General features: G+C 39.7%; 1 protein-coding gene across 1 annotated transcript in view; it reads left to right on the top strand.

The window, feature by feature from the left end:
• Positions 1-3,704, top strand: part of DLGAP5 (DLG associated protein 5) — a 32,940-nt gene extending 29,236 nt beyond the window's left edge. The window contains exons 8-11 of the mRNA XM_053689219.1: positions 1,141-1,379; positions 2,197-2,345; positions 2,426-2,564; positions 3,601-3,704. Coding sequence (XP_053545194.1) covers positions 1,141-1,379; positions 2,197-2,345; positions 2,426-2,564; positions 3,601-3,697 — 624 coding nt within the window. The 3' untranslated portion in view covers positions 3,698-3,704. The remainder of the gene's footprint in view (positions 1-1,140; positions 1,380-2,196; positions 2,346-2,425; positions 2,565-3,600) is intronic.
• Positions 3,705-12,729: the final 9,025 nt, after the last annotated feature.

The following is a 12,729-nucleotide window of genomic DNA, read 5'->3' on the forward strand; positions in this document are numbered from 1 at the left end:
TTGTATGTAATATAACCTCAATAAAAATACAAAAAAAAAAAATTGTTAAGCTTTGGCTGATATGTTATTTTATAACACAAAAATGTCTCATAATTACAAAGTGTTAACTGTCCCTTTTATCTGTAATTTAGTTTGCATAGTTTTTGCAGCCCATAAGCTACCTGGGTGCGCTTTTTATCGGCGCTGTGACGGATATAAAAATGACTTCCTGCTCTGATCAATTTCCATGTAGCAGGGACAGCGTTATTTATCAAGCCTGATGCTCTCCAGTCTTATTGGGGAACAGTGCGGAAAATAATTTAATGAGTTAAAATACAGGAACAGTGGGGATCCTAAATAATGAAAGTGCATTGCATTATTTATTTATTTTTAACTATGAACATTTCAGTGGAAAATGTTATGCCCATTTAAACCAAACCTTAAAGGGACAGTCTACTTGCTAGTAAAAGGCTTTTTTTTATTGTTTTAAAATCTTTTTACTACCCATTCCCCAGCTTTGCATAAACAACATTGATATATTAATATACTATATAATTTCTACATTTCTGCCTGTTTTTAAGCCCCAGCAGGCCACCCCCTTATCTCACTGCATTTTATTAGCTTTTCACAACCAGACAGTGTTAGTTCATGTGTGCCATATAGATAACCTTGTGCTCTCTCCCGTGGAGTTATATCTGAACCAGCGCTAATGGCTAAAGTGCAAAACTGGGGAATCGGTAATAAAGGGATTATCTATCTTTTTAAACGATAAAGCATTTCAAGTAGACTGTCCCTTTTAAGGGATGTTAAACATAAATTGTAAGCTGAGAATAATGCACGTTCATATCTGAAGAATTCTGCAAATACTAATGTAGCTTCTAATGTAGCTTTATTTTGTTTTGTGGGTTTTTTTTCCCTACTGATTTTCGAGCCCGCAGAACAAAAGTAGATGACTGTATTAACCGGAGCCTCACTAGGAAAAAATAAACTAGCACAAATTTCAGATGCATTTTACAGTAAAATTAAAATGATGAATGTATGTTGCAATAATGCCGTACTTTCAATAATGATACATTTTATGGCTTGTATACATTTTGAGTTTAATGCCCCTTTTAATGTAGCGCTCTCATTATCTGTGGACCTTTTTATGTTCTCTTGCAGAAGAGTATAGCTGTTAGTAAACCTATTTTGGAAGAGGATGTAACACCGGCTGTTTTAAAGGATGATGCTATGAGAAATTTGGAAGATTTGAAGAAAGAAAGGAAACCTTCTTTTGCACCCCAGAATTTTACATTCCAACCATTGGATGGGTTAGCTCCCTTCAAATTCCAGCCGAGCACTCCTCCTTCCATGCCTAATGCTACACCGTGCTTTACGTGGAGCCCAATGAGATCGGAAAGGTACTTTTATCCCCTCTGCAATGTAACCTGCCATTCTATGGATTTTTGATCATGTTAATAACAATTGGATGTCTCTTTACACATCTTTTGCTCATATTTAATATTGTTTAATATCCCAGGCTTGATTAGCTTTGTCTCCTCCGTCTGTTGTTTTCTTGTGGTTTACCCCTTAAGGATCAGGAATTTCAGAGAAAAACTTGCCCAAAAGAACAGAGAATTTTTAGCAACTGTTTTTTTAAAACAGAAATAGAGCCTTGTGTTTTTTTTTTGTTTTGTTTGTTTTTTTCTTTAGTAGGCAACCCAAGGTATTGTTCAAGGCCCATTTTGGTATATTTCATGCCACAGTTTTACCACCAAATGCAATTGTTTAATTTTTATTTTATTTTTTTGGCTTTTTCACAAACTTTGGGTTTCTCACTGAAATGATTAGCTCACAACTACTGCAGCCATAAGACAAATTGTTGTAAAAGCTTCTATGGGATACCCTTTGTTCAGAGATAGCAGACATGCATGGCTTTGCCATTTTTTGGGGGGGATTATAAGGCTGCTAATCGCAGCTGTGCAACACATTTCTGAAAATCCCAGCAGTGAAGGGGTTAAAGTGGTTTGGTTAAAAGCTGTAGTGTGATTACCCCCCACTGGTCACCACAGATTTAGGTACTGGGAGATAGTCTGCCGCAGTGTAGACATGATGGTTTGTGTGTATATAGTGTGTGTGTGTGGTTTATGGATTGTATGTAACCTTTCTCACCCAGCCACTTCCCTGATCTCCACCCCCTAATCAGCTCTCTAACCATCCTCCTCCTCCTCTCAATAGAAATGCTGCCATCTTAAACATCCCAGAGTCTCTACCACATGAAGACTGTGAAAGAGTGTTAGACCAGATGCCTTCAGTAGAACAAAGTCCGAAGCCTGACTCCTCTAAACTCCAGATGGACACACATTCATCAAAAACTGAGGCGAAAGGCAAGGCTCCACGTACATGATACGAGAGATTTCTCATTTATAGCGTATTTGTGTAAAAACCTATCCATGTTTTTCTCTAGAATGTACAAATGAAGAATGTCCGGTTATATCAGACTCTGTATCTCCCGAAACCCATGAATCTGTTACTGAGACTGCTCCGAATGAAAATGTCCCAGCAGCCCCTGCTGAGGAGCCAAAGCATGACGTGCCTTACTTCAGGTTTTATTTCTACTCTTGATTTTGTTAGATAATGTGACCAGTATTACAGTAAACCATAAAATGTCTCCTGCATATCATAGTAATTAGTAGTTTGTGGGTGGGTTCCATTAAAGGGTTAAGTTATAATTGTGTATTTTAGACATTTGAGAGAATATGTAGTGCTGCTGCTATTCGGCTAATGAGCAAACCTCCTAAAGCTTTTTAACTTGCAAGCATAAAACCCTTTTAAATAAAAAAATAGTTTGGGCAGTGTAATACTTGGCAATATAACATTTTAAAGGGACAGTCTACCATAGAATTGTTATTGTTTTAAAAGATAGATAATCCCTTTATTACCCATTCCCCAGTTTTGCACAACTAACACTGTTATATTAATATACATTTTACCTCTGTGATTACCTTGTATCTAAGAACCTTCTGACAGCCCCCTGATCACATGACTGTGACTGTTTATTATCTATTGTCTTAAATTTAGCATTGTTTTGTGCTAGATCTTAAATAACCCCCTGTGCCTGAACACAGTGTTATCTATATAGCCCACGTGTACTTTCTGTCTCTTTGTGTTGAAAAAAGATTTAAAAAGCCTGCGATAAGAGGCAGCCCTCAAAGGCTTAGAAATTATCATATGAGCTTAACTAGGTTTAGTTTAAACCAAGAATACCAAGAGAAAAAAGCAAATCTGATGATAAAAGTAAATTGGAAAGTTGATTAAAATTAAAAGTCCTATCTGAATAATGAAAGTTTAATTTAATTTATACTAGACTGTCCCTTTAAGCTATCCAAAACACAAATTACCTAATTTAATATACTTTTTTTTTTGTTAATTTTAGCTTAATATTGGCTTCAGTTTTAGCTTATGTGGTCATTAAAGTCAGCCAAGTTGTGTGGCTATCAAATAAGTCCTGCGAGAACACTGAAATGTGACTTCGAAAAGCAGCAGGGCAACTTCATTGTGGCTAGAAAGGTTTCTGATTTCTGTAACTTGACCAGGTGTGCGTGGGGGTGATGTGTAAAACAATTGTATCTTCTCTGTCAGGAATATTCTGAAATCTGAGATTCGCAGACTGACAGCAATGTGCACCCAGTGGGAGGAAAAATTTGAAATAGACATTCCAGAGGAAGGTAAGATATAGTATCTTGTTTCCTGATATATTGAGCATATATATATAAAAAAACAAATGATACAGGACAAATGGTTGATTTAAATAAGTGAGAAAACTAACTATGCTATTTAAATGATACTAATACCAAAAGGTGGTGCAGACCCTATTGAATATTATCAATCTAAAGACTATAAGAAAAGAAATGGAACATATAAATAAATGAACCATGCAAAAGATAAGGAATCAAGCACTCTTTTATAAATAATCAAGCAAAATTTAGCATACAAATAAAGAAGCTACAATTCTGATCCATAATATTTCACAAGGTTACCATTTAAAGCCATAGATAACCAACAAATATTTATAAAATTTGTAATATACCTCTGTTACGTGACTGAACACAGAACCCTTAAGGTGTGCACAACTTTAAATCTTTATATTGCTGTATTTAATATCCAGATAGTACCCCACTCATACTACACCCATGCTGCGCACAGTACCCAAGATCATACAAGGGATATTACTGGGCAGGATAATAACTGGGATCTAAGTATACAGGGAGTGCAGAATTATTAGGCAAGTTGTATTTTTGAGGATTAATTTTATTATTGAACAACAACCATGTTCTCAATGAACCCAAAAAACTCATTAATATCAAAGCTGAATAGTTTTGGAAGTAGTTTTTAGTTTGTTTTTAGTTATAGCTATTTTAGGGGGATATCTGTGTGTGCAGGTGACTATTACTGTGCATAATTATTAGGCAACTTAACAAAAAACAAATATATACCCATTTCAATTATTTATTTTTACCAGTGAAACCAATATAACATCTCAACATTCACAAATATACATTTCTGACATTCAAAAACAAAACAAAAACAAATCAGTGACCAATATAGCCACCTTTCTTTGCAAGGACACTCAAAAGCCTGCCATCCATGGATTCTGTCAGTGTTTTGATCTGTTCACCATCAACATTGCGTGCAGCAGCAACCACAGCCTCCCAGACACTGTTCAGAGAGGTGTACTGTTTTCCTTCCTTGTAAATCTCACATTTGATGATGGACCACATGTTCTCAATGGGGTTCAGATCAGGTGAACAAGGAGGCCATGTCATTAGATTTTCTTCTTTTATACCCTTTCTTGCCAGCCACGCTGTGGAGTACTTGGACGCATGTGATGGAGCATTGTCCTGCATGAAAATCATGTTTTTCTTGAAGGATGCAGACTTCTTCCTGTACCACTGCTTGAAGAAGGTGTCTTCCAGAAACTGGCAGTAGGACTGGGAGTTGAGCTTGACTCCATCCTCAACCCGAAAAGGCCCCACAAGCTCATCTTTGATGATACCAACCCAAACCAGTACTCCACCTCCATTTGCCTAATAATTCTGCACTTCCTGTAGTAGAATACTATTGATGTACAGATGTACAATAATATCACACATTATTACAGCATAGTCAGCAGTATGATAGACCTTAGCATCAAATGCAAAACATATATTGTGGCAAACAACCAGCTGCGATGACAGTTCCCAATATGTATTAAGTCTCTGAGCAAGCAAAGTCAAACCAGGATGACCCTCCACAAATAGCGGACTTGCCAAAAATTTCAAACATCGATAATGTACAAAAATTATTCAGTGTGTCAATACACTTATCTGTATCCAGAATTAGGGACTGTAATCCAAGTATGGTTGTTATGGATTACAGTCCCTATTTCTGGATACAGATTTAGGGACTGTAGTCCGCTATTTGTGGAGGGTCATCCTGGTTTGACTTTGCTTGCTCAGAGACTTAATACATATTGGGAACTGTCATCGCACCTGGTTGTTTGCCACAATATATGTTTTGCATTTGATGCTAAGGTCTATCATACTGCTGACTATGCTTTAATAATGTGTGGTATTATTGTACATCTGTACAGGAAAACTTCAGTGTGAGGAACGGTTTCTTGCTATACAGCAATGATGTATGTTCAGTAATTTTTTCTGTAGAGACTGTGATTACTCAGAAAGGCTGACGGTATCCCCATAAGGGGAAGGGTAAGCAGTAATCCTAGTCTTAGAAGGGGCTTTACTAGCTTGAATAAAGGGCTTAACTTATGGGCACTCAGTTTGAATGATTTATAACCAAATGTTTGTGTGTTCTGGGACTAACGTTTTTTATTATCTGAAGGGACAACTGTATGAGGGTACACTTGGCTTTTTTTGGGGTTTTGATAACCCACATGGCTGAAAAAACGCTTGGTAGATTTTTCTAAAGGCCTTGGTAGCATCGAGTGCGGTGGGCGGGCCTAATTTCGCGCCTCAGTTGCGCAGTTGGTTTCCATAGACAAGCAGCAAGCTTTTACACCTGAGGGTACTGGGGAACTTCTTGGGCCTAATCGAAGCTTTATCCACACATTATCAATCCCTAAGGGCAGGTAGGCGCCACAGCAGAGCTGTGGCAAGGTGCTGACAGGGGTTTTTACCGTTTTTTGGCACTTTTTCAATTCGGTTTTCTTATTTGGGGGTTAAATGTTAAATAGCTTGTGGTGCAATCTTACCATAGCTTAGTGTGTCTACTGCAAAAATTTCAGAAATTTTGAAGTAATTTTAAGCAGTTTTGCAGTTTGTGTATGTCATTTTTTTTTTGCTCTTAAAGGCACAGTACCGTTTTTGAAAATTGTTTTTTTTTTTCATTAAATAAGGTGTTTTCCAAGCTTGCTTGTCTCATTACTAGGCTGTTCAACATGTCTGACACTGAGGAAACTCATTGTTCAATTTGTTTAGAAGCCATCGTGGAACCCCCTCTTAGAATGTGTCCCACTTGTACTGATATGTCTATAAATTGCAAACAGCATATTTTGACTTATAAGAGTTTGGCACTGGACGATTCTCAGACAGAAGGAAATCGGGTTTTGCCATCTAGTTCTCCCCAAGTGTCACAACCAGTAACGCCCGCACAAGCGACTCAAAGTACTTCTAGTGCGTCTAATTCTTTCACCTTGCAAGCTATGTGGCCTCAGTTATGAATACTTCCCTCACTGAGGTTTTATCTAAACTGCCTGGGTTGCAAGGGAAGCGCAGTAGCTCTGGGTTAAGAATGAATGCTGAGCCTTCTGACGCTTTAGTAGCCGTATCCGATATTCCCTCCCAATGTTCAGAGGTAGGGATGAGAGATTTTGTCTCTGAGGGAGAGATTTCTGATTCAGGAAAAATGTTCCCTCAGACATATTCAGATATGACGGTTTTTATATTTAAGCTAGAACACCTTCGTTTATTGCTCAAGGAGGTTTTAGCGACTCTGGATGATTGTGACCCTATTGTAGTTCCAGAGAAATTGTGTAAAATGGACAAATATTTAGAGGTTCCTGTTTACACTGATGTTTTTCCGGTCCTAAGAGGATTTCGGACATTGTTACTAAGGAGTGGGATAGACAAGGTATTTCGTTCGCTCCCCCTCCTGTTTTTAAGAAGATGTTTCCCATATCTGACACCATGCGGGACTCATGGCAGACGGTCCCTAAGGTGGAGGGAGCTATTTCTACTCTGGCTAAACGTACAACTATACCTATTGAAGACAGTTGTGCTTTCATAGATCCTATGGATAAAAAATTAGAGGGTCTCCTAAAGAAAATTTTTGTTCATCAGGGTTTTCTTCTTCAGCCTATAGCGTGCATTGTTCCTGTAACCACTGCAGCTGCCTTTTGGTTTGAGGCTCTGGAAGAGGCTCTTCAGGTGGAGACCCCACTAGAGGATATTCTGGACAGAATTAGGGCTCTTAAGCTAGCTAATTCTTTCATTACAGACGCCGCTTTTCATCTCGCTAAGTTAGCGGCAAAGAATTCAGGTTTTGCCATTTTAGCGCGTGGAGCGTTATGGCTTAAGTCCTGGTCGGCTGATGTGTCATCAAAATCTAAGCTTTTGACCATCCCTTTCAAAGGTAAGACCCCATTTGGGCCTGCACTGAAAGAGATCATTTCAGATATCACTGGGGGGAAGGGTCATGCCCTCCCTCAAGATAAGTCAAATAAGACAAGGACCAAACAAAATAATTTTCGTTCCTTTCGAAACTTCAAGGGTGGTCCTGTTTCCTCTTCCCCTGCTGCAAAGCAAGAGGGGAACTTTGCTCAATCCAAGACAGTCTGGAGACCTAACCAGGCTTGGAACAAGGGTAAACAGGCCAAGAAGCCTGCTGCTGCCACTAAGACAGCATGAAGGGGTAGCCCCCGATCCGGGACCGGATCTAGTAGGGGGCAGACTCTCTCTCTTTGCTCAGGCCTGGGCAAGAGACGTTCAGGACTCCTGGGCCGTAGAAATTGTAACCCAGGGGTATCATCTAGATTTCAAAGTTTCTCCTCCCAAGGGGGAGATTCCATCTTTCTCAATTGTCTGTAAACCAGACAAAAAGAGGCGTTCTTACGCTGTGTAGAAGACCTTTTTACCATGGGAGTGATCGGCCCAGTTCCGAAAACAGAACAGGGACAAGGATTCTACTCCAATCTGTTTGTGGTTCCCAAAAAAGAGGGAACCTTCAGACCAATTCTAGATCTCAAGATCCTAAACCAATTCCTAAGAGTTCCATCCTTCAAGATGGAGACCATTCTGACTATTTTACCAATGATCCCGGAGGGTCAATATATGACCACCGTGGATTTAAAGGATGCGTATCTACACATTCCTATCCACAAAGATAATCACAAGTTCCTCAGGTTTGCCTTTCTGGACAAGCATTTCCAGTTTGTGGCTCTTCCCTTAGAGTTGGCCACGGCTCCAAGAATCTTCACAAAGGTGCTAGGCTCCCTTCTGGCGGTCCTAAGGCCGCGGGGCATAGCAGTGGCGCCTTATCTAGACGACATCCTAATTCAAGCGTTGACTTTCCAACTAGCCAAGTCTCTCACGGACTTAGTGTTGGCCTTTCCAAGATCTCATGGGTGGAAGGTGAACGTGAAAAAGAGTTTTCTCTTATTCCTCTCACAAGAGTTCCATTCCTGGGAACTCTGATACATTCGGTGTACATGAAAATTTTTCTGATGGTGGTCAGGAAATCAAAGATTATTACCACCTGCCGAGTTCTTCATTCCATTCCTCGGCCGTCAGTGGCTCAGTGTATGGAGGTAATCGGACTTGTGGTAGCGGCAATGGACATAGTTCCGTTTGCTCGCTTGCATCTCAGACCACTGCAACTATGCATGCTTAAACAGTGGAATGGGGATTATGCAGATTTATCTCCTCAGATAAATCTGGATCAAGAGACCAGAGACTCTTCTATGGTGGTTATCACAGGATCACCTGTCCCGGGGAATGTGTTTCCGCAGGCCAGCGTGGGTTACCGTGACGATGGACGCCAGCCTTCTGGGCTGGGGTGCAGTCTGGAATTCCCTGAAAGCACAGGGTTTGTGGACTCAGGAGGAGGCCCTCCTACCGATAAATATTCTGGAATTAAGAGCAATATTCAATGCTCTTCAGGCGTGACCTCAGCTGGCTTCGGCCGGATTCATCAGATTTCAGTCGGACATCAGCAGTGGGGAACAAGGAGTTCCTTGGCGATGATAGAAGTTTCCAGGATAATCCGATGGGCAGAGACTCACTCTTGCCATCTATCAGCGATCTCTATCCCAGTGGTAGAGAACTGGGAGGCAGATTTTCTAAGTCGTCAGACTTTTCATCTGGGGGAGTGGGAGCTCCATCCGGAGGTGTTTGCTCAACTGGTTCAGCTATGGGGCACACCAGAATTGGATCTGATGGCGTCTCGTCAGAACGCCAAACTTCCTTATTACGGGTCCAGGTCCAGGGATCCTCAGGCAGTACTGATAGATGTAGTAGCAGTACCCTGGTCATTCAACCTGGCTTATGTGTTTCCACCTTTCCCTCTCCTTCCGCGTCTCATTGCCAGAATCAAACAGGAGAGAGCTTCAGTGATTTTGATAGCACCTGCGTGGCCACGCAGGACTTGGTATGCAGACCTGGTGGACATGTCATCTCTGCCACCATGGACACTGCCACTACGACAGGACCTTCTGATTCAAGGTCCGTTCAAGCATCCAAATCTAATTTCTCTGCAACTGACTGCTTGGAGATTGAACGCTTGATTTTATCAAAGCGGGGTTTCTCTGAGTCGGTCATAGATACCTTGATTCAGGCTCGAAAGCCTGTCACCAGGAAAATCTATCATAAGATATGGCGTAAATATCTTTTTTTGTGCGAATCCAAAGGCTACTCATGGAGTAAGATCAGGATTCCTAGGATTTTGTCCTTTCTTTAAGAAGGATTGGAGAAAGGATTGTCAGCTAGTTCCTTAAAAGGACAGATATTTGCTTTGTCTATTCTATTGTGAAGAAGGTAGTGGACCCAGGCGCCTACCCTAAGGAGGCTAAGGTGAAAGAACCAGAAGAGGGCTTAAAAATGATTTAATAAAAGTGAATCCTCACAGATACCACTTTACACGAAACACTTCAATAAATGATTTTTAAAAAACAATTATAAAAACAATGATGTGGTTATATTATAAAAACACACTTCATGGATCCATGAGTGGGGGATAAAACCATCAATAAGTACAGAAATGAATCAACAATTAAACAGTTTCAGAAATGAATCAACAGTAAAAAACAATAATGGTAGTCCTGACCTCTCTAAAAAATAGAACAAGGTGTAAAAATAGTGTAAAAGATGTGTCAATGTCCACAATAATTCACAAAAAATCCAAAAATGAAGGTGGTTCAAACAGCTAGGTGCTAGTAGAATCCAGTGATGAAATAGTGGGAAATGAATCCAAATCAAATAAGTTGATATCCAATGTATAATAAAGTATAGTGAAAAAAGTAGTGAAAAAAGTAAAAAAAATTTTTTTTTTTGATTGACATTTACTATCATGTTCTTCAGGGGGTTCTGTTTTGAACCCATGCATTCCATAGATATTAAGCTTCTATGTTGGAAGGTTCTGTTTCTAGTTGCTATCTCTTCAGCTCAAAGGGTTTCTGAATTATCTGCATTACAATGTGACTCGCCTTATCTTGTTTTCCATGCTGATAAGGTGGTTTTGCGTACCAAACCTGGGTTCCTCCCTAAGGTTGTTACGAACAGGAATATCAATCAGGAGATTGTTGTTCCTTCTCTGTGTCCTAATCCTTCTAAGAAAGAACGTTTATTGCACAACTTGGACGTGGTTCGTGCTTTGAAGTTCTATTTGCAGGCAACCAAAGATTTTCGTCAAACATCTTCTTTGTTGTCTATTCTGGAAAACATAGGGGTCAAAAGGCTACGGCTACCTCTTTCCTTTTGGTTGAAAAGCATCATCCGTTTGGCTTTTAAAAATGATGCTTCTGTTGAACAGATTTGTAAGGCTGCGACCTGGTCTTCGCTTCATACCTTTTCCAAACTTTACAAATTTCATACTTTTGCTTCTTCGGAGGCTATTTTTGGGAGAAAAGTTTTGCAAGCAGTGGTGCCTTCCGTTTAGGCTCCTGTCTTGTCCCTCCCTTCATCCGTGTCCTAAAGCTTTGGTATTGGTATCCCACAAGTAAGGATGAAAATGTGGACTCGGTACATCTTGCAAAAGAAAACAAAATTTATGCTTACCTGATAAATTTCTTTTGCAATGTACCTAGTCCACGGACCGCCCTGTCTATTCAAGACAGACAGTATTTTCTTCTGTTAAGTGTGATCAGTCCACGGGTCATCATTACTTGTGGGATATTAACTGCTCCCCTACAGGAAGTGCAAGAGGATTCACCCAGCAGAGTTGCTATATAGCTCCTCCCCTCTACGTCACCCCCAGTCATTCTCTTGCACCCAACGACTAGATAGGATGTGTGAGAGGACTATGGTGATATATTTAGTTTTTATATCTTCAATCAAAAGTTTATTTTATAATAGCACCGGAGTGTGTTATTCCTTCTCTGGTAGAATTTGAAGAAGAATCTACCTGAGTTTTTCTATGATTTTAGCCGGAGTAGTTAAGATCATATTGCTGTTTCTCGGCCATCTGAGGAGAGGTAAACTTCAGATCAGGGGACAGCAGGCAGATTAATCTGCAAAGAGGTATGTAGCAGTTTATTATTTTCTGACATGGAATTGATGAGAAAATCCTGCCATACCGTTATAATGTAAACTCAGCCTTGAATGCAGTAGATGTAGCTGATATCAGGCTGTCATGTATGTATATTTTACACTTCAGTTTTCTGGGAAATGGTACTTCTCTGGCTTTTAAACTGTATACATAGACTTAACCTATTTTGCAGGGACTTGCAATAGGTTTTAAATGACAATTAATTATTGAGGTAAAACGTTTTTTTGCTGGCATGTAAAAACTTTTTTTTCTCTGAGGTACTGGGTGAAAAAATGTTTTGGGCACTTTTTTTCCACTTGGCAATAGTTTTGATTTAAATTAGAGCAGTTCACTGATCCCTCTCACTGTTATGTGTGTGGGGGAGGGGCCATTTTGGTGCTTTCACTATGCATCAGAAAAACTCAGTCAGAGGTTCATTTTCTTCCTGCATGATCCGGTTCATCTCTACAGAGTTCAGGGATCTCAAGAGTCTTTTTTGAGGGAAGTAATCATTCACAGCAGAGCTGTGCTGATTGTATTGACTGTGATATAAAAAACGTTTATTTGTGTATTTTTTTTCTGCTGCCTGGGTTAGTTATTTGCTGAGGGGAACAATCCTTTGCTAAAACTGTATATTCTGACAAAGATTGATGCTATAACTTAATTATTTTATCTGTTATAATATTTTCTGTGCTTCTTAAAGGCACAGTTCGTTTTCATATTATTTGTAAATTACTTTGAAAAGTATTTCCAAGTTGCTGTTTATTTGCTAGTGTGTTAAACATGTCTGATTCAGAGGAATATCTCTGTGCTATATGTGTTAATGCCAAAGTGGAGCCCAATAGAAATTTATGTACTAAATGTATTGATGCTACTTTAAAAAATAGTCAATCTGTACAAATTGAACATATTTCACCAAACAACGAGGGGAGAGTTATGCCGACTAACTCGCCTCACGTGTCAGTACCTGCATCTCCCGCTCAGGAGGTGCGTGATATTGTAGCGCCGAGTGCATCTGGGCGGCCATTACAA

This window comes from Bombina bombina, chromosome 1 (genome assembly GCF_027579735.1).
Source record: "Bombina bombina isolate aBomBom1 chromosome 1, aBomBom1.pri, whole genome shotgun sequence".
NCBI lineage: Eukaryota > Metazoa > Chordata > Amphibia > Anura > Bombinatoridae > Bombina > Bombina bombina.